This window comes from Prionailurus viverrinus, chromosome A2 (genome assembly GCF_022837055.1).
Source record: "Prionailurus viverrinus isolate Anna chromosome A2, UM_Priviv_1.0, whole genome shotgun sequence".
Taxonomy (NCBI): domain Eukaryota; kingdom Metazoa; phylum Chordata; class Mammalia; order Carnivora; family Felidae; genus Prionailurus; species Prionailurus viverrinus.
This window is the reverse complement of record NC_062562.1, coordinates 82,174,611-82,202,158: the sequence shown is the minus strand read 5'-3', so window position 1 is coordinate 82,202,158 and position 27,548 is coordinate 82,174,611. Positions and strand designations below refer to the sequence as shown.

Genomic DNA, 27,548 nt, shown 5'->3' with positions numbered 1-27,548 from the left:
TTTCAGTGGCTTTCATGACCTTGACACTTTCAAAAATAACAGTCCAATAATTTTGTAGAATATTCTTCACTTGGGTTTGTCTGATGTTTCCTCGTGATTAGATTAAGGTTATCATTTTGGGGAGTGATTATATACTATAATTTCCATTTGTTCCATTAATGATGTTGTTTACTTTGATCCCTTGATTTAGGTGATGTATACCAAGCTTAATAAGTATTTTGTGGGACAGTACTTGGAAATTATCTAGATATCCTGTTCCACATCAGATTGTGTGTGTGTGTGTGTGTGTGTGTGTGTGTGTGTGCCTACGGTTTTCTTTTTTATTTAACATGTTTGTTAAATTAATTCAATTTAACAAGGAGGCCATTAGACCGAAGTGGCTCTAATGCCATGGTGGCTTTTGTAAGCAAATCAAAATCTAGGTCTATAAATGACTCAATGTTATGAAATCAAAACCCAACGAAAACCAATCACAGTCAACCAAGCTTTAAGCTATAGCCAATCAGTAATTTCCTTACTCTGCTTTCTCCTTTTCTCTATAAAAATTTTCCCCCAGAAGAGCACTTCTAACCATTTCCAGTTTGGTGCTGCCTGGTTTCAAATGGATTTTTGTTCAAATAAAATGTTAAATTTTAATATACCTATTTTTTTTAAGTTCATAATCCTTTGTTGTAATTGTTTATTTTGATACTCAGATTATTCCAGATTTGGCCATTTGGGAGCCCCTTCACACTGACTTCTGTGTCCTGACATGTCTTAATCATACTGGAATAATGTTCTTGCTTTCTGGCACTGTGAGATGTTTCATGTGCATCTTGTTTTTTTCTTGTGCCAGATGTGTTAACTGATATTGGAGGTATTGCTGTTCCCAGGCTTTCAGTGGACAGAACTAGGGAATATATATGTATACACGTTTACCCATATACACATTTATGTTACATCTACATGTCTGTCTATCTCTGTCATCATCATCTCTCTGTCTAGTGGAAATTATAAGTTTACACCAGTGCCTCCTATTCCAATCCAACACTATGTAGTTTATTTTAGCTTTTTTTCTCTTTTTTTGTGACACCCTGGCCTAACAGTAACACAACTTACATTATTCTTAATATATTTACTTAACTGATCAATCCTCCTGTAACTAGCCAAACTCTCATCTCAGCTGCCATTCTCATCCTCCTACAGATGCCCTCCCAAGCCATTTGAAATGTGATACCCCATGCTGGACAACCCCCACCCCTCTGCTACCCACATGGATGCCTGCAATGTTTGTATTGGACTGGATTCTGATACCTCCTACTGGGTGACTCCTCCCACCCCACAAACACTTTATCCACCCTTCTTGGGCTCTGAAATCCAAATTTTGGCAGACACCCTGCCCTCAACCCCACTGTGTAGATGCTTACCTGCCTTTGCCCCATCTGATGGCTTAAGGATGTAATTGTTTTTTTTTTTAACATTTTATTTATTTTTGAGACAGAGAGAGAGACAGAGCATGAATGGGAGAGGAGCAGAGAGAGAGGGAGACACAGAATCAGAAGCAGGCTCCAGGCTCTGAGCCATCAGCCCAGAGTCCAACACGGGGCTCGAACTCACGGACCGTGAGATTGCGAGATCGTGACCTGAGCTGAAGTCGGACGCTCAACTGACTGAGCCACCCAGGCGCCCCAGGATGTAATTGTTTAGAAACAGAAGAGGAAAGGGAGTATAGGGAATTAGGGGCAAAAAAAAAAAAAAGAGGAAGGAGAACAAGGAAGGAGAAAGAACAACACGTGTTGAAATAGATCACAAGTAAGCAGATTAAGTTTTTGTTAACGTGATATGGTTTAAATACAAAGAATCTAAGAAGCACTTAGAAATGGAGTGCTTTCTGACATAGAATGTAATATTTTTTTTCCTGGTCTTGACAAAATCCATGTATTACAGGTGGCAGCCCAACTTTCACATGATTATATGTTTTGTGGATGATCTTTTCATATTTTGTATATCTATTGTTCTTCCTATTTGAGATACAGTAATTCCACCCAGTTTTAGTATTTACTCATCAGTAAATTTCCCAGGAACTTGGTGAAGCATTCTTGCTGCCAGAAATGTTCAGTACCCTTTCTGTTTCATCCCACTTCTTCCCTATCCCATGATTAAATCAGACATAATTCCTTTAGAATGGATTCAGACTGTTGTCTGGTCCATCTTGTTCAAGGTCAGTGCTTTATTTCCCTCAAAATCATAAGGCTATCATTCTTTATAACATTTTCTTAAAAGATCTACGTCAGTCTTCTTTTCAACAAATTACAGGGAGAGGCTCTCATACTAACATCACAAATGATAAGTAAGCAGATTTAAAGTTATTCGATCAGTCACTGCTAAATACAGTGTCAGCTCTCTATGGAAACATGTAAAAACAACATATGATGGGCGCCTGGGTGGCTCAGTTGGTTGAGCGTCTGACTTCAGCTCAGGTCATGATCTCACAGCTCGTAAGTTAGAGCTCTGCGTCGGGCTCTGTGCTGACAGCTCGGAACCTGGAGCCTGCTTCAGATTCTGTGTCTCCCTCTCTCTCTGCCCCTAACCCACTCATATTCTGTCTCAGTCTCCCTCAAAAATAAATAAACATTAAAAAAAAAAACCATATGATATCCCTTAGCATTCAGCCATCTCCACAACAACAAGGGGCAAAAATTGGCACAAACATGGTTCCTTAAAACTTGAACAATACTGTTATTATCAAAATCAGAGTGAAGATGTGTGTGTGTGTGTATATATATATATATAAAGCTATTTTCAAAATTAAAAAATTAAAGGTTTAAAAAACTTCACATAATTACATTTCTCAGAGATAACTATTGTTAACAGCTGAGACAGTCTTTGGACTTCCATTTGTAGCTGGTAAGAAATAGGACTATATCTTCTATTTTTAAGCATATCTAAGTATGATTCCTTTCTTAGATGAAGAAAGTGTGTGGGATGTTATGTGATTCATTTTAATTTTTAGGACAGAATTTAAAAATACTAAAAAATGACTGTAAAAACATCCTTATCATAACAACTTGGAATTGGTGATTAGGGACATATGGATTACCCACCTTGAACATTTTGTACGTTTTTAAAAATTCTCTAGAAAGATGTCATATTTTTTCCATCTCCAGTTGTTTAGATCTCTAATACTGTTACTAGAGTTACATTAAATAAAACACTGAGAAGTCTGAACATAGGTAAAGAAGATCTTGACTTAGATGTCCATTTATTTTATTAGGATCACTGTGTTCTGATGTGCACAGAGCAGGCTATTTTTTTGAAGGACTCTTGTACTCATGGATCTTGGAGTGAGGTTTCTGCTCTGCACCATATCAAAACAGATTTGAAACCAATAATTCAGACACAAACAAACAGAAAAGGAAGAAGACAACTCTTTTTTTCATATATGGTATTAGAACTGTTCTTCTCAAACTTTAATGTGCACACGAATCATCCAGGAATCTGTTAAAATGCAGACTCTGGGGGCACCTGGGTGGCTCAGCTGGTTGAACATCCAACTCTTGACATTAGCTCAGGTCACGATCTCACAGTTTGTGAGTTCCAGCCCCACATCAGGCTCTGCACTGATGGCATGGAGCCTGCTTGGTATTCCCTCTCTCTCTGCCACTCCCCAACTTGCTTGCTCTCTCTCTTTCTTTCAAAATAAGTAAATATTAAAGAAGATAAATTGCAGACTCTGATTCACTGCCTTGCTTCACCTCTTTCTTGCCTTGTGTTTGCACCTCCCCTAAAAAGTGTTGGCACTTTAATTTTTACCAGGCTGTACTTTCTGGAAGTCCTGGACTACCAGCCTTTTCCTTTTTTCTAAACCATCCTGCCTTCAGTTCCTGATTTTCTGTGGTCTGCCACTGGAACTGGTGGCCCATGGCCTGGTTCTAACTTACATAATCTGTACTCACCCCCATGTTAGACTTCTCTCTGGACTCTGGGGTGTCTCCACACCTAGCACATCCCAGCCTATCCTCACCGGGCCCTCCTTGGGGTGAAAGGAAAGTAGGAATACACAGGTGGAAAGATCATTGCAATAAGCAGCAGAGCTTTACAATTCATGGTGTCATCTGTGGACCGGCAGTGGCAGCATCACCTGGGAGGTTGTTAAAGTGTAGAACCCAGACTGCCCACTCAGAATCTACAGTTTAACAAGATCCTCAGGTGATTTGCATGCTTATTCAAGTTTGAGAATCCCTGATTTGATGTGCGGTTAGCAAAAGTAACTGAAAATCCAATTCAAACTGGCTTAACACAATAAAGGAAATCTGTGGCTCCTGTAATTGAAAAATGTGCTGATAGAATGAGTTTCAAGGGTGATCAGATCCAGGGGTTCTTAAGTCTTTTGGGCTCCGGAACTCTTTTTGCTTATCTGGGCTTTTTTCCCTCCATGCCGACCCCATTCACATTATTTCATTTTATGTTAATAAGAATAATACAAAGATACAGGACAATGTAACTGTTCAAATAAAAAACTTGTTATGATCATACCACTCTTTGGTGGAAGCTACCAGAACTTTGAAATGATAGTCCTTTAAAGCTGAGACCCTTGGCTGCAAGTAAAATAAAAGCCTGACTCAATCGTGTTAAACAATAGAAAGTTTGTTATCTTTAATCTCAGAAAGGCCAAAGGTAGGGCGGGTGCCAAGAATGACATGCCAGGGCTCCCTTTCTTTGCACTTCTCTGGGCTCTGCCCAATTCCATCTGTGGATTCCGTCTTCAGACCAGAGCTAGACTGGTTAAGTTCCAGGAATCATATGCAGGCCTTCAAATACATAAAGGCTGAAAAAGACCTTTTCCCATGTCTCCTTTTTAAGGAGTAGATAAATCTTTCCCAGAAATAACATCGCATAGGTTTCCTTACAGCCCATTGTCTAGGATTAGGTTTCAGGCCCATGATAGAGACCTCTAATTACTTGTGAGCATCCATTCTCTCTGCTCTCTTCAGTAATATTATTCTGATTTTATCTGGACATATGGCTCGCCAGCTAAAGACTAGATTCCCTTGCTTCCCTTGCGTCTATATTTGGCCATATAACTAAGTTTTAGTCAATTAAATGTAATAAAAATGTTAGGTAGAACTTCCAGGAAGTACCCTTAAAAAGAGAAGCAGCATCCTCTTTTATCTGTCTTCCATTCTGATTTCCGGAACGCAAACAAAAAAGGTTGAAGCTTTTACGGTCATCTTAGATCATGAGGATGAGGATACACTCAAAGAGCTGGTAGAACAAAAAGCTGGAAGAAGCCTGGCTCCCTGATAACTTTAGGGACTTGCCCTCACAAGTATTGTACTGCCCACCTCCAGTTATGTAAGAAAATAAAAGCTTGTATGTTTGATTCACTTTTAATTTAGGTTTTCATTAACCTCCGGTGAACTTAATCCTGACTGATGCACTTGCCCATTCCCAAATCAATCACCAGCCAGAGGATATGTTACCACCTGACTGGGGGCAAGTGGATTTGGGGGAAGTCAAATGATCACCACATTAAATATTTATTTACTTAAGTACATATTAAATATTTCCATTAAAAAATAAATTATTATAGGGAAGCAGCCTTCTCAATATCTACATATATCTACCTTGTTGTGAGTGAGCATCTTAGTTACTGAACTTTAATGATTATTTCCTGTGAAGGGCAGAGGAACTTTACCTTCATTTAGATTCTAATGGACATTCTGGTAACTTCTATTCATTTTCATGAAAAAATTCTCAGCTATGCTTTCAAAGGATTAGCCTCCAAAATGCAGGGTTTGGTTTTGAGCTGATTCACTTTTACTTTTTTTTTAAGTTTATCTATTGATTTTGAGAGAGAGCACATGGCGTGCAAGCAAGGGAGGGGCAGGAAGAGAGGGAGAGAGAATCCCAAACTGGCTTTGCACTGACTGCAGAGCCCCACGTGGGGCTTGATCCCACGAACCTCAAAATCATGATCCGAGCCAAAATCAAAAGAGCCAGAAGTGTAACCGATTGTAAGCTCTGCAATTTCTCACTGTGGTCTGAGAATTCCACCCCCAGTCAGGGTGTGGTATTTGGATGACTAGAAATCGTCAGGCTGTAAGGTAAGAGTACTTTAGTTCAGTTCACTGGATGTATTAACACAAACACCAGTAGCAGGAGACTTGTTCTGAGCCCCCAACTTTGTGCTTAATTAACTTTGCTGTTTTATACCAGACACTCACTTCACCTTTTTGAGCCTCAGTTTCTTCTTCTATAAAATAAAGGCCTTGATTACAAGATCTTTACGTCTCCAATTCTGTGCTATGTGCTGATTTTAAGGAAGACAGTGGCTTATTTCTAAAATCCTCAAGAAGCAGAAATATTTCTTCTCTCCCCAAAAGTCAATTCCAGTGCCTAATGATTGTGTAAGGCAGCTTTCTTTTGTTTCCAGCTTTACTGATGTGTAAATGGCAAATGAAATTATATATAAAGTGTACAGTATGACTTAATACACATATACATTGCAAAATGAGAACCATAATCAAGTCAACACATCCATCAATGAGGCAGCTTTTTAAATAAAGAGGATAGCACTGTCTCCAGTTCTGTCTTCTCTAGAGTTGAAGGATAATCCGCTAGGATTCTTCTATTAACCCTTCACAAATCTTAAACCAGTAAGTCACCATTCACCTTTTTTCTCTAGCGAATGATCTTCAGAGCTCAGCCATTCATGTACTCCTCCATAGTTTGGGCCTCATCTTTCTGCTATCTTGGTTCTTATGTTCTCTATGTTCCTTTTTACTTAATTTTGAAGAGAATTTTTATATAATCCCTGCTTGATGAGGATTATGTATGAGGATAATATCAGTCTTGCTTGGCAAAAATAGAGGTTAACTATGGGTGGGGGGGGAACCAGAAACGCAACTGAATTTTAAAATAGACAAGGAAAGACTTTATGACAAAAGCAACAAGCTTCATTTGGTATGAAGCATTTGTTGTAGTAGCTCCCCATGACTTCATTGGTCTTCCTTTTGTGCAGCAGCATTATCAGTAGCCTCCTTAAACATTTGTTAAACCTGCATGCACTTTACAGGTGGGAAGGTTTTCCCAGGTATGTGGTGGGAAGTAGTGGGGTTCTACCTGAAATCATCCACTACCTCAGGTGGAGACACATGTCTCTAGGGCAAAATCAATAGCTTCCTTTACCTTGATTTAGGATAATTTTCAAACCTTAACCTAAGAATCACCTGAGGTTCTGGCTAAAATGCTCATTTCTGAGCCTCACCCAGGTCTATACTAGAGCCTAAGAATTGTAAAACAACTTCCTAGATGATTGCATGGCAGGCAGTTTTCAGAGCCTAACTTTGAGAAACATCTGATAAGGCTTTCTTCCATCTATTACTGTATTTCTTTATTCTTCAATAACTGTTGAGCACTTTTCAGGTGATCTGGTAGGTGCCCCTGATAGGAGGCAAAAGGGCAGAAGGATGTGCCAAGACTCGAGATTCGGTATTCACGTCTTGAGGCAGTATATGACTATGAAATGAGGCACACTGGCAGTATCTCTCTAGGAGTTCAGGGTTGTGAAGATTGCTGTGGGCTGAAGCTGTGAGAAGGTTTTGTGGATCCAGATTGGAAGGACTTGATTTTTGTTTTGTTTTCTTTTTTTTGTTGTTTTTGTTTTTGTTTTTCAGAGGAATCAGCTTCTGGAAATTAGATCAGTCTGGAGCTGAAGTTCTAGGTGCAAAGGCTGGAAAGTCCCTTAAAGTGTAGGCACTTTATCCTAGGGCAATCAGCTGTTACTCAAGGTCTTCTGCCTAGGGACATGAGGGTAGCCTTGTTTTAGGGAGTAATAACTGGGTGTTGATGTTCAGGATTGAATCTGTCAGTGCCAAAGGCACAACACCCATTAAACTTACTGAGGGTGCATTCATGGGAAACAGAAGAAAGCTAGGGGCACCTGGGTGGCTCAGTCGGTTTAGAGTCTGATTCTTGATTTCCACTCAGGTCATGATATCTGGGTTGGTGGGATAGAGCCCCGTGTTGGGCTCAGTGCTGGCAGCCTGGAACCTGACTGGGATTCTCTCTCTCCCTCTGCCCCGCCCACTCTCACGTGCACTCTCCCTCAAAATGGGTAAATGAAGTTAAAAAATCAGATCACACACACACACACACACACACACACTATATATATATAATATGTATATATAAAAAGCAAAGTGGTGAGACTAAGAAAACACCAGATTTATTTGTAGGGGTGGGGATGAGAAGGTGTCCTGCCCAAGATAGAAGAATGAGAGCACTTAGTCACAGCGGGAATCTTAAACAAGTCAACAATTCAACTGGCTTTGTAAAAGCCAGTTCATAAAATCCTAAACAATTCCCTTTGTAAAAAGGGAACCTCTTGAACTGGCAGAGGACCTGTTTCTGTTAAGGTTGTTAACCCTTTCCAGGGTCTCAGTATCTCCCTCAAAATAGAACTATCTTCTTCACAAGCTCCCCAATGCTACCTAAATACTGCTAATGAAACCTTATCTCCCTGCAGCTGGGTCAGTAGGCCCGGGATACTGCAGGCTTCGAGCCCCGCGATGAACTAGAACCTTCTCAGGTGATCCCGCTAAAATACCTCTCTCTCTTGTCAAGTGGTTTCCAACTTTGCTGCAGAGGAAGCACCTGATGATTTAAAAAGAAAAGAAAAATAAGCCTAGAGCCTCCTCTAACGCGCAGCATAGTTTAAAAACCATCGGTTCAGCGACATCTCCATGGCCCTTAAATCCCTCCACGCATCTGCCCTCCGCCCGAAGGGCGCACGTGGAGGGTTCGCGCCGGGTGGGCTTGGTCGCCGTGCCCCAGTCCCCTTTCCTGCTAGTCCGCGGTGCCGAGCTCGAGGCTCCGGGCTCGGCGCAGGCCTGCAGGAGGCGGCGCCCCGGGCTTCCCGGGCCGGGCCGCAGCAGAACCGAAAGCGGCCGGCGCGGGGAGGCGGGGGAGAGGAAGGAGGGGCGGGCGCCGCCGGGGAGAAGGGCGAGGTGGCGCGCGGAGCGGAGGGCCGGGAATGCCCGCGGCGCGGGGCCCGAGCCGCCCGCTGGCCGCGTCCGGGCGATGGCTCTCCGTCTGGTCTCCGATTTCGACCTCCGGAAGGACGTGCTACCGTGGCTGCGGGCGCAGCGGGTGGCGTCAGCGGCCGCCGGGGCCCGAGGCGGCGGCCCAGGTGCTGGAGGCGCGCGTCCGGGGCAGGGGCGGGGGGCAGGTGCGGGCCGGCGAGGGGTGGAGTCTGAGTGGTTCCTGCCGAGGGGGTTCCCAGGACCGGAGGGGGTAGGGGGCGTTGACCAGAGGGGGAGCTGCCTGCAGTCCCCGCCAACCTGAGAAGGTTGGTGCGAAAAGGGTGAGCCTCCCTCTTTGGAGTCTGGGCTTTGCCACCCTCACCCCGGGGCACTGGTGCAGGTCGGAGGGGCAAGCCCTGGGCAAGGTCGCGGCTGTACTGCACTGCTTATTCTGGCGAGTCCTCCAGCTTCTGGTTCACTTGTTGCCTAGTCAGTCGCCTTTAATAGAAAGGCCGAGGACACTAGTGATACCTCAGCATCACCTCATCAGGGCAGGGCGTGGAGGAGCACGATCCTCCTGTCCAAGGCTGCAGGGAGTGGGACAGGGTCTTCTGCGTGCTTCATTGGCATCTCAACTGCCTGGGAAGGTTCATCACCCCTGTAAGGGCTCTGCCAAGACTGGGGGCTCCTGGAAGTTCTTGCGTTATGAGAAAAGATGAATCAAGGCCACCAAGAAGGCCACCATAAAAATACTTAACAGTTTGTCCTCACATTGATGAGGTGTGTTTCTGAGCGAAGTGGACGTGCCTCTTCAGATGTGAAGCGCGAGAGGGCAGGGGTCTGCTTGCAGGATGTGAGCAGTGAACTCGAGCCTCCGGTTTTCCAAAGAAGCTCCAAGCCCATCGCCACCAGCCCAGAACACTAGCCTGTGCGGGCTAGCAAGAGGAGTGTGAGACAGTGACAGGTTTGCTGTTCTACTTCCTCAGGGTGAATGAGAACACTTCCTTCACAGTTGAGGCTTTGGTTTTCATCTGTTGCAAAAATCTTTTGTTTTGGTTTTGATGAGGGAGAGAAAAGTGACTTTTGAGCCTTTCCAGCATTAATCAGTCAAAACTTTAAAAAAAAAGGGGAACTCTGATTTCTCAGATTTTTTTTTTTCTTTTTAAGAAGCTTGCTGCAAATAATGATCCATTCTCAAGGCTTAACTTCAGCTTCAAAAGCTATGCTACCCTGGATCCCATCTTGTTCACAGGAGCTTTTCAGTGTGTTTGCCCCTGCCCTTGTTTTTCCTTACACGCTCTAGACTGCTGGAGGGTGTTGTTTTGGAAGGGTTATCTCGTATCTACAGTTTCTTTCTCCTTAACTCTGGTGAAAGTTTTCTCTCCCTGCCTTCTGTCTTCACACTATCCTATGTCTTTAACAGAATTATTTGTAGGGTAGCTTGTCTTGGCCTGTTGGTTGTTAGTTCCAAATAAGGAGTCATCTTCCTGTAGCTTAACGCTTGAGTTTGTTGTAGTGTCATTATTAGTAATGTTTAGCTTTTTTTGGAAAAAAAAATTTGTCTCCTAAAGAGTTTTGGAAGCTTTAACTTTTTAAAATACAATAGGCAGCCCCAAGTCTGCTTTCCACCACAAAGTAGTTTTTTCTCTGAGCCTTCACCTCCTATAGCTAAATGGCAGGTGTCTGCAAATGAGAAGTTACGCGAAGTGTGAAATGCCAGTCTTGTGTTTCAGTAATGTGTGTTGTGATTGAAAAGCTCTATGTGAGCCAGTTCAGCTTTAGCTTCCTGTGCCTTTCACTCATCTGTGAAGAAATATAAACTTGTGTATTGACATTCCGCTAAACAGATGCACTTGGCTTCTCAGAAGGTAAACCTACTAGAAATACCAGCTTTTTCTGATATCCGTAGTATTTCCCTCTTGCAGAGCACTTTGGCAAGATTAGTAGCCCTGTTATGCTAACAGAATTTTTACTCCTTTTTTAAAAATGTTTATTTATTTTTGAAGGAGAGAGAGATGGAGTGTGTACAGGGGAGGGGCAGAGAGAGAGGGAGACACAGAATTCCAAGCAGGCTCCAGGTTCTGAGCTGTCAGCACAGAGCCCAATGCGGGGCTCGAACCCACAAGCCGTGAGATCATGACCTGAGCCGAAGTCAGACGCTTAACCGACTGAGCCACTCAGGCGCCCCCAGAATTGTTACTCCTAAGGATCACCAGTGGGTGGTAGCTAAAAAAAAAAAAACCACACAGTTAATTCCTCTTCCATAATTTGTAGCACTGGCAAGGGAATCTGGGATTCTGATTTATTTCTAGCATGGTTATTACTCCACACATTTGACAAATTATTTTCCTTTCAAAGTCTCGGCTTTTCAAATGTTAATTATAAGTAATTATACCATTGTAATGTCTCTTCCCCAAACACTTGCTTCCTAGATTTGAAGTCTTAATATTTTTACATCAACAAATACAATTAAAGATTTCTTAGTGGTGCTAAGTAATACTCTCTAAGTATGACATATTCCTGGCAAAATAGCCAGGGAGCTGGACTAAGTTAGCCATGGAAATTAAGTGCCTGTGTGATAGTATTTTAGTCAACCAGGGGTTACAGAGTAGGGAGATCAGATTTGGTTACTACATACGCTCCTGGTTCTGGGTTGAATTTGGGAAAACGGTCTTTCCTGAAATAAATAGAAAAAATGTTTCTTTTAAAAATTAAAACAATTATACAAAATATTTTAACATGTATAAGCTATGCATAACAAAAACCATGTACCCACCTTAAAAATAGGATAATATCGACTTTGGAAGGCTCTTGTGTCTCTCTATCTGATCCTATTTCTCTATCCTTCACCTCTTGGAGGTAACAACTACTTAAACTTTGATCTTATTTGTAGTTTTAAGCTATGTAGATAGGTATAGATATCCCTATGCAAAATATCATTTAATTTTGCTTGTTTGTGAACTTTAAATGAAAGAATATTATATGTATTTCTTGCTTTTTTTTCTTCTTCTTATATTCACATTACTATAGGTCATTATTTTTCACCGCTGTATAGTATTCCATTGTGGGAATACACAATGCTATGGTGGACATGGAGGTGCCCTGCTTAGATCTTCCTTTCAAGGAAGGGCTTGTCCCAGGTGCTGAGGGTAGTTAGCAGATAATCTTCTGCTGTCAGCCCCTTCAGGGATTGCCTCCACAGAAGGTTTCCTTCCTCACCCAAAGTCAGGACATGTTGGGTGTGGCCCACTTTTAGTTAGGGACTAAAGTGGGATATAAAGTCCTGACCATTTTGACTCAACAGAGGACAGCTTTGACAATCCATTTCAGTTTGAGAGCTTCTCCAATAGGGGATTCTGAGATCACCTGAGGCTATGGTAGCTTGTCTTCTCCCCACTTTGTGGACCTCCTTCCTTCCCCTTCCTCCTAAGGGTGTTAATCCCACATCCCTGAACACTCACTGGTAAGTATCATGGATACTAATCCATCTCAGGGTGCTTCCTAGCTTTGCTTATGCTTTTTCTATTGGTGACATTTGGGAAGTTTCTGGGGTTTGCTATTACAATCAGTGCTTTTACTCACTTTCTTATGCATGTCTCCCGGTGCAGGCATGCACAGGTTTCTCCAAGGTGGATATCTAACTGGAGTTGCTGAGTCACAGGCTATGTACCTCTTCATTTTTCCTAGGTAGTGCCAAATTGTTTTCCAAAGTAGTTGTTCTAATTAACAACCCCATTTGTGGTGTAGAAATGTTTTTAGTACTCTTGGTATTTCCAGATTTGTAATTTTTTGTCAAATGGGTGAGTCTAAACATTATGTCATTGTGGTCTGAAGTTGAGCATCTTTCTCTATTTATTGACGATTCAAGTTTCCCTTTTATGAGATGTCTGTTCATCCTGTCCATTTTTCTATCGTGTTTTTTTTTTCATACTTTTAAGAGTTCTTTATTCTGGTTTCCAATCCTTGGCTCATCATCATATGTTGCAAATATTTTCTCTCATCCTGTTTTTTTCAGTTTGCTATGGGGTGCCATTGATAATTGAGAGTTTTTAGTTTTAATGTAGTGTAATTTATGAGTCTTTTCCTTTTTGGTTTGTGCCTTTTTGGATATTGTAAAGAAATCCTCTCCTATTTAGAAGTTACGAAGACATTTTTAAATTCTCAGGGTTTTGCTCTTTGCATTTTGTTTTCTAATCCATCTGGAATTTATTTTTGTACATGATACGATGTAGGAATCTGACAAGGGGACACAAGAGCCTTCAAAAGTCTTGATAATGTTCTATTTTTAAGCTGGGTGGTGGGTAAATGGTTTGGTTTTGTTATTTATAGCTTACATGTATTAAAATGTTCTTTTGTAAATTGTCTTGGTTTTCTGTATTAATCGTTCTAGTGACACTAACCAAATAAATCTACCTCTTCTCATTGACAGCAAAGCCACTTCCATGACATATCAAGTTTCCACATATGTATGGGTCTCCCTTCCTGGCTTCTTAATTTTGTTCCTTCTGTCAACTTAAGATGAAGACGTGTTAATAACTGTCTTTATGATAAGTCTTGATACCTGGTGGAGTAAGCCCCCTCACCTCAGCAGTCTTAAGGACCATCTGGGCTATTCAAAGTCCTTTGATATCTTATATATATACAATTTGGAATCCGCTTACCAGATTTCACCAAAACGTCTGTTGGAATTCTGATTTGAGTTGCATTGAATCTGTACATCAGCTTTGGGAGAATTGGCATCTTTACAATATTAAATCCTCCAACTATGAACCAAGTATAATTTCCTATTTATTTAGATTCTCTTTATGATCTTAATAAGTCTTAAAATTTTCTTCATGGAAGTTCTGAACACTTTTTTTTTTTTTAATTTTTTTTCAACGTTTATTTATTTTTGGGACAGAGAGAGACAGAGCATGAACGGGGGAGGGGCAGAGAGAGAGGGAGACACAGAATCAGAAACAGGCTCCAGGCTCCGAGCCATCAGCCCAGAGCCTGACGCGGGGCTCGAACTCACGGACCGCGAGATCGTGACCTGGCTGAAGTCGGACGCTTAACCGACTGCGCCACCCAGGCGCCCCGGCTAGATTTATTTCTAGGTTATTTTATGTTTCTTCCATAAATGGCACACTTAAAAATCACATGTTCTACCTATTGGTATATTGCAATACAACAGATCTTAGGTTATTAATTTTTTATCCAATGCTTAATCCCCTCTTGCCATGTATCACTTTCAAGAAACTAAGAAAGTGTATATGGTATGCATATTTCTGAAGGTTTAAATGTCATCTATATTTAAGACCAGAAAGAATGTAGACTTCTTTGTGTATATATTCTTGCCTTCTTTGATATTCTTAGATCTGATACACAGATTGATTCATCTTTCAAATACTGTAATTGTTCATCTTTACCAGAGAAGTGATATATTTTACCAAATGACTGATTCAAGAGTAATGTCTTTTTGTTGCCTCCTATATACCCCCAGACAGATTTCGGGGCCAGAGGTCTGGCTTAGCCACATTGTTTTTTTTTTTCATTGTTCCAGTATTCTCTTGGAAGGCAGCTGTGCTCACCACTATACCACCAGCGCTGCACGCCAGTATTGATACTGTCCTTTTCGCTTTTCCTTCCCCTACCTTCCTAGCCTCCTTTTCTAATTGTCATACTTTTCTTATTGCTTCTTAACTAAAGCACCCCATCCTTTTTTTTTTCTTTTTCATTTCATTCAGAATATGGGTATAAACCACATAATGATGTTTACTTTATAGGTTTAGGAATTATAATATCTCGGCACGTTGAGACAAATACTTATATGAATTATTTATAGCATACACATGTTGTAGGTATAATCCTATCTTAGCACCTCCTGATCTATATATGAGCAATTCAAATTTTTGTGTAACACTGTGAGAAACCTCGTTGGAAGACAAATACTTTCATCTGATTTTTGTCTGAATGCAGCTGGGAACAAAATTTACACATTTGGCAAACATCTTCCTATAAAAGGAAATCACTTGTGTTTGGCAAAGAAGAGCTTGCGACGAACGAGAGTATCTGACAAACCAGCTTTGATTTCACGTGAACTGTGCCTTGCCAACACTTTAGTGTGGAGGTACTCTCCTTTTCTTCAGTAGGTTTACTTATGCAAGTATCTACATTTTTGCTTCATGAACTCTGAGGACATTGAACTGTAAAATTAAACCACATTTCCTCATTTGAATTGCTAAACTTCCTCTTCTGGACTTTCCAGTGATGAACTACTGGGAGAAGAGTCAGAGTGAATAAGCAAAGAAGCTATTGACTACTTCTTTTTTAAAAGGGTGTGTCTAAACCATGAGCAACTAATCCGGGGAGGATGGGTTAATAGTGTGTGGTGAGACACTGGTGTCTGGATTTCCAACATTGCCAAATTTGTCTAATTCAGATGTTTTTGAGATGAGAACCGTGAACTTATTAACTACAGGATTATTTTAAGACTGCAGTTATTACTACGTAACAGATCCACAAAGGCATTATTTTTATTATTTTTCAACTCTATCATGATTACATTATAAGTTGGTCCTAGTTATGTTATTTAATGAATATTGTTTAATATATAATACAAATATGTGATTCAGTGATTCTCAACCCTGGCTGCACATTAGAATCAGATGGGGAGTTTAAACACACACATACCAGAAACGGGGCTCCTCACCAGCCCAATAAAGTCAGGATAGTTCGGGTAGGGCTTGGGCATCCATGTTCTTTTAAAAGCTCCCCTAATCAGGGGCACCTGGGTGGCTCAGTTGGTTAAGCTTCTGACTTCAGCCCAGATCAGGATTTCGTGGTCTGTGGGTTCGGGCTCTACGTCAGGCTCTGGGCTGACAGCTCAGATTCTTTGTCTTTCTCTCTCTCTCTCTGCCCTTCCCGTGCTCATGCTCTGTCTTTCTGTCACTCAAAAATAAACATTTAAAAAATTATTTTTAATAAAAAAATAAAAGCTCCCCTAATCATTCTAACCCAAAGCCAGAGTTGAGAACCACCAATTTAATGGAACAAGCATATATCATTTGTTTTAATCTGTATGGGGATTTTTAAAAATAGTTTAGTGTTTTGAAAATAGATGTGCTTTTGCAAGTAAATTGAATTTTCTTAGCGAGATTTCTTGTAAAGGAGTTTCTTATCTTAGCTGAAACCTTTTAAGTGTACTTTGGAGAGGGTCTCTCCCAGCATCCTTATAATCTTGAAAGAAAAAAAAGTACTTCTCAAAATATTGACACATTACATTCCAGAAGTTTTGAGTCCTGTGCAGGATGAAAAAAAAAAACAAAAAAAACACAAAAAAACAAAAAAACTCCCTGAAATTCTCTTTAGATGTCTACAAAATCTACCTTAAAGGATTTTTTTGGTAATTATCCATTTGCCTATTGTAAGCATGATACAGGAAACTTAGTTTATTCTGTTTACCTTTTTTCTGAGTTTGAGATTAGTCTGTGCCACTTTTTTGATACATTGGCCAAGTATCTGAACCTCATTGAAATTCAAATGTTTCATTAGTACAGTGGGCCTGTAAAAGCTGACACAGTGTGGATGAGCTAAAAATAACTCAGTAAATTGTAAAGTGCTATTTATCGGTGAGCTATTGAATCATACTATTCTCCTAAGAAGACTAGGTGATTATCCTTATTTTTAAATCAGTGGGAAGTGAGTCTGACAGCTCATTATACATTGAAAAGTGGATGTGCCCACGTTAAAACAAAAACAGCACTTCGCCCCCTGCCTTTACCTTGCTCTTAGAAGATCCAGGCAGCTTCTTCCTGTGAGGGATGGGGAAGAGAGATGCCAGGATGATTCCTACATTTTCTACAAAACCTGCTCTTTGCCTTTTGAAATGTTTCCCACCTCCAGTTCCAGTACAAGGCTCCAGGTCACCAATTATCCTGTTTTGTTTTGTTTTTCTTTTTAAATCAGGAATACAAACTGAAGTTTGCTCTGAGTTGGAGAATGTTTGTCATATGTCTTGTCTGAATATTGAAACTTGTCATGATCAACATAATTTAACATCTAAAACACTATTCATGTGTGGGGAAAAAGTCAAGTTGAAGCAATTTTGTGGAAATTAGGGAAATATGTATTTCTCTCCAATTAATGATAATTATCAAAGCTGTATCTACTAATGTTTAAATCCCTTAATTGTAGGGGCACCTGGGTGGCTCAGTTGGTTAAGTGTCCTCCTTCGGCTCAGGTCATGATCTCACAGTTCATTTAGGCTCTGTACTGACAGCTCAGAGCCTGGAGCCTGCTTTGGATTTGCCTCTCTCTCTCTCTCTCTGCCCTCCCCTGCTCACACCCTGTCTCTCTCTCTCTCTGTCAAAAAAATAAATAAATAAACATTAAAAAAATTTTTTTAATCCCTTAATTGTAGAATTGAGAGGAATATACTAAAATTTTGACCAAAATATGATGGTCAGTTAAGTTACAAGTTAAATGTTTTGTATAAAGGACCTTTCTATCTTTCATCAAAATATGGTTTTCATGCAGAAAAGTACACAGATCATAAGTGTACAGCTCAGTTAATATTCACAAAATGAAACAGACCCTTGTAACTAGCACTCAGAGCAGGAAAGAGAACATTAATAGAACCACAAAGGTCTCACATGCTCCTTTCCAGCAATCACTCAACTAGCACCATACGTTCATTTTGCCTGTTTTTGAAACTTGTGTATAAATTAAATCATATAGTTTGAACCTTTCTTGGGAGGGGGCAGGATCTTGGCTTCTTTTGCTCAGTTATTTATGCTGTACATCATAGCAAGTTATTATGACTGTTGTACAATAGGCCATTGTTTGGGTATCCTACAATTTATTCATTCTTTGCCTGATGGATATTTTGGGTTTCCAGCTTGGGCTATTATGAACCATAGTGCTATAGAAATTACATGTGTCATTTGCTGAAATAAGTGTATATTTCCATTGCGATATATGTACAAGTACAGCTGCTGAGCCATGTATGTTCGGCTTCAGTAGCTACTGCCAGTTTTCCAATATATATTCCTGTTAGCAGTGTATGACATTTCACTTGCTTCACATTTCTTGCCATCCTGTAATATGAAAACATAATTAGTTAAGGACTAGTATTGTAATCTTTAGGATAAGTAGTAATACTAAAAGATTGTATAACAAATTAATAAGTAGGAGAATGAAATGAGTTTTTTGATTAATCCAGAAGAAGGCAAGAAAAAACAATTGAGTTGTATAGAAAATAAATAGTAATATCGTTGATACAAACCCAACATATCAGTGATTAAATGTAAATGGACCACATACTCGAAAGGATGTTACTTGTAAGACATATCTTAGGTGTAAGGACACAGGAAGATTCATAATAAAAGGATAAAAAATGTTATGTAAGCCCTAATCAGAAGACAGCTGACGTTGCTATACTGTAATCAAAGTAAACTTTAAAAGCAAAAAGAATGTATTCATGATAAAGGGCATTTTATGGTGAAAAAAGGGATTAACTAGTCCAGCTCCTGGTTAAAAAGCTATGTGTGATTTTTCAGGCACAACCGTATGCAATTGCAAAAGCTTAGGGATGCCTGGGTGCCTCCGTTGGTTAAGCATCCAATTCTGGATTTCAGCATCGGGCTGTGTGCTGATAGCGCAGAGCCTGCTTGGAATTCTCTCTCTCTCTCTCTCTCTCTCTCTCTCTCTCTCTCTCTCCCCCCCTCCCTCTCCCTCTCCTTCTCCCTCTCCCTCTGTGTGTGTGTGTGTGTGTTTCTCACCCTGCCCCCCCCCCCCAAATAAATAAAGAAAGAAGCTTTACCTGGAGAAAGATACTCTTTCTCCACACTGACTCAGTACTTGTCCATGTTAGCTCTTCTCCCTCTCTCTGCCCTGAGAACCCTGGGGTTCACAACACTGCAGGAGCCTTTTGTTGAGGGCTCCTTCAGCAGTGAGAGATTCCCCACCTCTCTACTGATCTACCTGACCCTCCACCACATGTCATTCCATGGGAGAAAATAAACTGAGAAGTTGATGCTTTCTCTGGTATAGACTCTTCCTTATACTATCATAGCCAGTGAGAAAAGACTTGACTATTACTTGCTTTTTATCTTGTTGCTTTCATCTGATAACTCTGCTGAGTTCCTAAATGTTAATCCACCAGGAAGCTATAACAGCACTAAATTTTTATACCTCTAATAACATAGTTTCAAAATACATAAAGCACAAACTAATAGCTACTTAAAATGTATTGAAGTATAACATACAGAAAAGTATTTAGGTTAAGAGTGTACAGCTCAGTGAGTTATTGCTAAGTGAGTATATCAGTATACCCAACACATATTGCATTACCAGCACCTCAGAAGTCTCCCTTAAGATACCTCCCAATCACTAGACCTTTCCTCTTCCCTAAAGGTCACTAAGTAGATTAGTTTTGCCTATTTTTAAACTCTATATAACAGAATCATCAGTATGTACTCTTTTGTGTTTGGGTTTTCACTAATATTTGTTAGATATGTTTTTAAACATTCCCTGTTAAATATTAACTTGCTATTATTATCATTTTAGGTGTTTTAGAAAATAATTATGAGAGCTTACGTATACTAAATGTTGAAAGAAATGGAAATGTTATTTATACCTATAAGGTATGTATGCTTTTTTATTGTGGTATGATATGCATGACATAGAATTTACTATTTTAACCATTTATGTTTTTTCACAGAATTTTATGCTATATCTTACTGAGGGGTAAGAATAAGTGCTGGCATTTAACTTTTAACGTGACTTTTATTTTATGAGATTAAACAAACATTGAAATTGAGTCTTAGGAAATATTTTTTTTAAACAAAAATTACACACAATATCTGACCCAGCACTCAAATTTTTTGAATAAATCAAGTTCCATTCTTCAGAGGAACAAATGCTAAGTGAAAGACATTTAAACCTAATTAATATGTAAAGTTTTGATCTTTGAAACATATTAAATATGATTACATAATCTGTTTAGGTATCATCTGTTTTGAGGCATTATTTAACATGTTTTCAATGTTCAGTGTTATCAGGAATGAAAATTTAACTTTACTGATTACTATAGTAGGGAAACGTGAAAGAATAATTTTACTGGCCAGTTTGCTTTGCGTAGATGTATTACTGTTTTTTGTTTGCTTGCTTTTTGTTTTGTTTTTTTTTTTGCTTAAAAATTATTTTAAGTTGGGGCACCTGACTGACCCAGTCAGTGGAGCATGCAACTCTTGATCTCAGGGTTGTGAATTCGAGCCCCATGTTGGGTGTAGAGACTACTTAAAAATAAAATCTTTAAAAAAAAAAATAGTTATTTTAAGTTGTGTCCGTAAGTATGCTGCATTTAAGGAAACTGTATGATTCAAAAAGTTTTATTTATAGGAATATCATAGACTTGTTTTAGCCACTCCCAATCTCTATCATATATATTATATTAAATAAAAGGAAGTATAAAAAGATTCACTCCTTTACTATGCTCTGTCCTACTAGCCAGGGTCCCCCCAGTCTGGGTCCCCCAGACTCACCAAACTGTACACTCTTCATTCATTTCACTCTTTGAGCCCCTATTACTAGTTGAAACAGGTTTGGTCCCTTTCTGACATGCTACCTTTAGAGTGCTAATTGCTAATATTGATTGAATTATTGCAGGCTTAAGACTAACAACATCCTAACTTCCTGAACAATGGTATATAATAAATATCTGGTTAATTTTTTTAAGGACAATAAGGGAAATGTCTTCTTTGGATTATATGACTGCCAGACCAGACAAAACGAGGTAAAAATTACTATAATTCATAGATAACTCATTAGTTACTTTATTGTTTTTAGAGATTTTTACTTCTTTCTGCCTCCTTTTTCTAGATACATATTCTCATTTCATTTTATAAAAAATTTTTTTGCCTCCTCCCTTTTACCATCTCTTGGACCATTATCTTGAAAAATGAATGAATGAATGAATGAATGAATGAAGTGCAAGAACTCCTGGACCAAAACATTACCTGAGGTTTCTTAGTCCTTTGAGATTTAAGCAAAATTGGCTCAAATCAATTATCCAATATTCCATAGGAATGTAGGAAGTCCAATGCCTTCCTGAGATTTGTGTGTGTGCTCTCACAAGTTTAGGATCTCATATTGACCTCTGGCTCTGTGTTCTTCTCCTTAACCTTCACTTCTCTTACTTCTTAAACATCCAGGTATAGAACGCAGCCTCCTTTTCTTAATTTTTCCCCAAACCACCCACCTAGAGCAATGGTTGACGTGACAGGCTTACCTAACTCTCGGTGTAAATACAATGGGGTCCCTTTGTGCCTATGTAAAAGCAACTTACAAATATTAAGGGACCAGGAAGTCTAGAAATGTACCCTGGCACAGAAGGTTCCCTAAACATACTATTACCTGAAAAAAGCAAATTGCCAGAATAATACATTTCATTTATGTTTAAAAAAACTTTCAAGAAAGTATGCAATACATATGCATAAACATATATTCATTTAAAAAGATCTGCAAGCCTAGCGAGTAAATAAACACATGTTTCCTTTTGGAAGGTAGTTCGTACTGGGTGAGCCTAGCAGGGAGCTTTGACTTTTTATTTGATGGTGTCTGTGTGTTTTAAACACTGAGACTATACTCATGTTATTTTATAATTAAAAAGGTAAAACACTAAAAATTAAGTGTGTACAACCATAATTCTTCTTACTTATAACTTAGAATCCCTCAGAGCAAGAGTCAAAAGAGACCAAAATGTCTGAAATGAATTGAGAGCCTTCTTATTCACTCAAAGTCCACTTTTTCTAATCAAGCGTTTAGTGACTTCTCAACATTTTTCAACTTCTGGCCATAGGATTTTAGTGTATTCTTGGTACTTTTTGTATCTATAGGTACTAATTACTTTCCTAGTACTCCTGCCATGTGTTGTTTCTGTTAGCCTGTTCTCTCCTGAGGTCTAAGACTCTTGATCTTTTCTTACCTTCTCAGTGTATTGTAAGAGAGTTTGCCTAATATAACTACAATTGTCTTTATTTCCTAAATCTGCATGTCATATCCTCCTCCTGTATGACCATTTTCATTTTCTTTAATATTTAATAAGGAAATGGAATCTTGCTTGTTCAAACAGCAAGAAAATTTTTTAAAAAATAAAGATTAAATAAAAACAGAAGATTATTTTGCCAAGGCTCTGAATATGAGAGTCTTAGAGGAGATGCACTTGTGATTGTGTCTTAGCCACAGTTAATGATATCATAGTTAGGCAATTTGGTTAAAACTTTACTTGTCTCAATGATTATAAGAGCTGACATATGAATGCTTATTATGGGTGGCAGACATTATAATAAGTGCTTTGAATGGATCATCTCACTTGATCCTTCTAAGGATTTCATGAAATAGGTATTATGATTTTTATTTTACTGATAGAGATTGTCCAAAGTCACACAGCTAGTAAGTGGCACAGTCAGAATTTGATCCTGTGTTTAACCTGGCTCAAAGCTTTAAACTCTTAACCACTTGGCCATGTTGCCTCATGGTTAAGCTTCAGTGCCAACTCTGGTCTATGATTGCAGACATTTTCTTAAAAAATAATCTGAGGGGCACCTGGGTGGCTCAGTCAGTTAAGCGTCCTACTTTGTCTCAGGTCATGATCTCGCGGTCTGTGAGTTTGAGCCCTGCATCAGGCTCTGTGCTGACAGCTCAGAGCCTAGAGCCTGCCTGGGATTCTGTGTCTCTCTCCCTCCCTACCTTTCCCCCTCTTTCACTCTGTCCCTCTCTGTCTCTCAAAAATAAATAAAAAGTTAAAAAAAAATAATCTGAAGCATCTCAGTATGGATAAACTGCTTCATTGATGGTTCTTTAATAAAAGGTCTTGCCACCATGATACTTGTTTCAGAGCTAAATGGGAATTTGAATTCTATAATTGTTATTTAACACAAAACTCCAAATTAAAAAATAATTTTGTTTTAACAGCATCTCTATACATTTGAAAAAGACTTGCACGTTGTCAGCTGTTCTGTCAATAGTGATAGAACTTTGCTTGGTAAGTTGGACTCTTTTATTGCTACATGTCAAGAACTAAACTACATTTGTTGAGTTTCAAAGTATTGGACTTTTGCTATATTTGACTATTCTATAACAATGATTTTCTGGGAGGAGATGCTCCTGGGAGATTAATTTTGAAATAAAAAATCTGTGGAATCCACCTACAAAAAAAAGAAAAAAAAAAGACTTCATTCTGCATTACCTTTATCATCCACTGACAGATTTTTTGAGCCTTCACTTATTTCAGGTCTAAAATGGTAAACTTTAACCAGCCACTGCATGGATCACTTGCTAATGGATTATTTTTTTCTTTTTCCATTAGCTGCGAGTTTAGTTCATTCTACTAAAGAAGGAAGAAAGAATGAGCTTCAACCAGGTATGACATAGTTTTTAGTGTCTATTGAAAGATGAAGATTTATTAACTAAGTCAAATTTCAAACATCTTTACAAATAGCTTTATCTCAGAATGAAAAGGCAAAGGTCATAAAAATGTTTTTTTATTTTTTTCAAGAGAACAAGAAAGTACAGAAAATAATGTAACAGTGAATAGTAGAAGTATTAAAAAGGCATTTAGTACCTGCAGACTAAATAAACACTGAGGACACACTAGAATCCTATGGTTCAGAAGCTGGTGTTAAATGGCTGGGCTTTTAAAGGGTTGATATTCCTTCAAGAATGCATTTTTGTTCTTAACATCTGGTGAACTATTGAGCAGTACATAATACACTATGAGTAGTCCACCAATTCTAAATAAAAATTCCCATTTGCCAAGGTCACTTTGTAGTTTATTATCTATGTGATACTCCCCCCTTCTTTTTAACATTATGTGTCATCCATCTGTCCAGAACTCAACAAAGAAGTGCCTGCAGTGGGTCAGGCACTGTGTTTGATGCTGGGAATGCAATGTTATGCAAGAGAGGTGTGGCAATTGCCATGGTGAGCTATGGAGACTAATGGTGGGTGGAGTGCCCCCTGGGGCATGGGTCTCAACTTCAAAGGACGGCAGTAATCCCTGTGGGAGCAGCTTTTCAATTTATCAAGAGAAGTATGGACATTTATGTAAAATTTTAATTTAATCAAAAAAATTTTAACGTTTATTCATGTTTGAGAGACAGAGCATGAGCAGGGGAGGGGCAGAGAGAGAGGGAGACACAGAACCTGAAGCAGGCTTCAGGCTCTGAGCTGTCAGCACAGAGCCAGACGCAGGGCTCCAATTCATGAACCGTGAGATCATGACCTGAGCCAAAGTTGAACATTTAACTGACTGAGCCATCCAGGTGCCCCTAAAATTTTATTTTAAATTTTGGCTCAAATATTTTTTAAAAATTCTGCTCAGGCAGTGATAACCACCTGTGGCTGATGTAGCCCATGGACTTACCACCATTTTTTAATCTCTGGTCAAGTTCTCATTTCAGTCCCTTACTATTCCCATCCTGCAGTGCTTCCCATCTGTTGTGTTTATTCAGGGCTTAAGCTCCTTTTGTTAGCATAGTTCCCACTCACATGTATTCTTCTGTGGTTGTATGTGATGGAAAAACTTCTTGCACCTTCCTTCCCCGTGGGGCTTCTGAGGCAGTCCTGGGTTCCCACAGAGTCAGCTTAGAGGGTCAAGGGAAGCAGAGTCAAGTCTGGATGGGATCTTCTCAGGGACCTTGGCACAGAGATTATGGGAGATGCTGCTGGGCAGGAGGCTCACCTGGAAACCTCATCATCTATATGATGATCTATACCATCCTTACCTTCCCTCCTGCCGTGTTACACGGAGAACCACAACAGCCACCTTCCCTCTTGAGTGCCATGTCCCCCTCTTCACATCCTCTGCTCCTCTTAGAATGAAGTGCAATGCTCACTTCAGAACTGATGGAACTGGACTAGTTTAAGTGAAATAGGATCTAAGACATTGGTGTCCTGACCCTAAAACAAGGGCATATGACCTCAATCTCCTTTACTTAAGAAGAGAAAGGCCTCGTCTCTTGTGCTTCTCCCAATCACAAGCCTGGGCATCTCTACACATCCTTGGATTAGCTCCCTGTGCCTCCCTGTTCTTTTTGGCCCCTATTCCTATTTGCCTCTGGAATTCTTTATTATGCTGGTAAACCAGTAGAACCTATATTCTTCACCTGATGTTTACCATCTGTGCTTGATTGTCATTGAGAACAGTGGCGATTATGTACATTACAAAATGCACTTTCAGACCAACTTTACTGTAAATTTTATTAAATTAAATCCTATTCAGATATGCTTACTCTTAAAGTTTGGTGCACTTCTGGTGAGATCATCTGATTGCATCTTTAAAAATACTAAAATGAATGTTGTTAGTTATCATATTGGCTACCTCATGCTTTATATCTTCTCAGCTCACCTTTCATGCCAGCTGCCATAGTAAGAACCAGCTCCTCGCAAACGTAATTTGACAGACAGTGCCTTAACTCTGCTGCTCTACCTGCTTCTTGCTTTGTGCCCAGAGCCCTTGGGCACATGCTACCCCTTTGCTACCTACATGCGTGCCACCTGGAAGCATGGCTGGAAAGGATTCCCAGTATCATAAGCCATGACCAACCAGGGGCCAAGGAGCTGAAGGATAAATACTCTTTTTTCCATCCCTTAAGTGGATCATTCTGAGGGCACGCTGCATGCAGCTCAAATCCCACAGTGGTCACAAATTGGATTGGGTTCCTTACAGTGGTAGACTCTTCTTCCTGTTTCATGCTGCCCACTCCCTCATGCCAGCCCTCAGGGCTAAAGTGATCCTGGCCCCTGAGATTATTTCTTGTCTTGGTTTGGGTTTTCCCCCCAAAGTAGAGTCTGAGGCAAGTATTTGAATGAAATTAGTTTATTTGAGGGATGATGCTAGGAAATACTATTAGAAGAGTATTTAAGCGGAGATCTGAAAGAAGGGAGGGAGCAAGCACATGGTGTGGGGAAAGCACATTTCTGGCTGTGACCACAGCCAGCACAGAGGTCCTGAGGCCAGAGTGTACTTGATGGATTTGCTGATCAAGGACAGTGAGGAGGTTAAAAGGGGAGAAAAAAAAAAAAAAAAGGATAGTGGGGTCAGTGAGGCTGAAGGAAAAGGGGCAAATCAGTAGGAACTAAGGCCAGAGGAAAACGGGGCCAAAGTACAGACAGATCATGGAGACCCTTATGAGATCTTCGTTCAGTTAAGAGTTTAGAAATGATGTGACCAGAAAGCACTGTAGAATCTATTATAATGTTTTGCCCTTTGAACAGTTATTTTGGAAAGCCTTATTTTATTTGTCCATGAATGACCTGATAAGCCATTCAATTATAAAATGTGGTTTGCCTGGAGGTGTTGTTTAACACTCTGTTGCTTATGGGATTTTTCCATTGTAAGTGAGACAAACTGTCACGTCTTTCCTATGAACAATACAGGGTTCTTTGGTCCACATATTTTACAGCACAGTTTTTATCAATAGTGCTTCTCTTGTTGGCTGTGGCCATGGCAGAGTTAATGTTTTGTTTGGAAAAGAGGGAAAAAAGAGATGCCTGGCAGTCAGTAGAACATGTGACTTCTGATCTCAGGGTCATGAATTCAAGGCCCATGTTGGGTCAAGCTTACTTGGAAAAAAAAAAAGAAGAAGAAGAAGAAGATAGGGAGCCTGAGTGGCTCAGGTGGTTGAGCTTCTGACATTGGCTCAGGTCATGATCTCACTGTTCATGGGTTTGAGCCCCGCATCGGGCTTTGTGCCATCAGCTCAGAGCCTGGAGCCTGCTTCAGATTCTGTCTCTCTCTCTCTCTCTCTCTCTCTTTCTCTTTCTCTGCCCCTTCCCCACTCACACTCTGTGTGTGTCTCTCTCAAAAATAAACAAACATTAAAAAAATAATAAATAAAAAAGATTTAGGGAAAGAAAAGAATTAAAGGGCCTAGCTCCCCCCTTCACCCTCCCCTGTGGAATTGCATTTGCCCCAAGGCACAGTAGATTCCCCCTGGGCAGCTATTGGGGTGTCCACATGTGTTGGCCACTGAGACTCTCCTGGGGTCCCCTGCGTCATTATAGATAATTGAGTGCTGTGGATGTTCCCTGGAGCTGTGCTTTGGTTCAAGAGCTCCAGTAACCAGAGCTGCTTCAGAACCATGCCCTACTGCCTTTACCAACCTTGTCAGTCTTTAAAGTTTGGTGCACCTCTAGTGAAGTTAAATGATCACATCTTTTAAAATACTAGAATTTTCACAGCATGTGTCTTCACCAGGTTCTTTTGCCCACTCTATCCTCCCCATGCCATGCCTATCCCTATGCTTTTATTTTTTTTTCAATTTTTGTTCAATTTATTTAAGCTAAAAAGACAGAACAGTTCACTTATTTCTCCCATTCTCCACCCCAACCCCCCACCTCTTGTAACTGCTAATTTGTCCTCTGTATCTATGCGCATGTTTCTTTTTCTCTCTTTCCAAGAGTCCACACATAACAGATACCATACAGTGTCTTTTTCTGACTGATTTCACTTAACACAACGCCCTCAAGGTCCATCCAAGTTGTCACTTTTGATCTTGC

At 39.9% G+C, this 27,548-nt stretch overlaps 1 protein-coding gene across 6 annotated transcripts in view; it reads left to right on the top strand.

Annotated features, from left to right (window-relative positions):
* The first annotated feature begins 8,971 nt into the window (after positions 1 to 8,971).
* GSAP (gamma-secretase activating protein) overlaps positions 8,972 to 27,548 on the top strand; it is a 92,594-nt gene continuing 74,017 nt past the window's right edge. For all 6 annotated transcript variants that reach the window (XR_007150477.1, XM_047850784.1, XM_047850783.1 and 3 more), the window contains exons 1-5: positions 8,972 to 9,172; positions 19,554 to 19,630; positions 20,725 to 20,781; positions 22,962 to 23,031; positions 23,356 to 23,409. Coding sequence is in view for 5 of the 6 variants with exons in the window: in XM_047850784.1 (XP_047706740.1) it covers positions 9,064 to 9,172; positions 19,554 to 19,630; positions 20,725 to 20,781; positions 22,962 to 23,031; positions 23,356 to 23,409 (367 nt within the window). In the remaining variant the exon portion in view is untranslated. The remainder of the gene's footprint in view (positions 9,173 to 19,553; positions 19,631 to 20,724; positions 20,782 to 22,961; positions 23,032 to 23,355; positions 23,410 to 27,548) is intronic.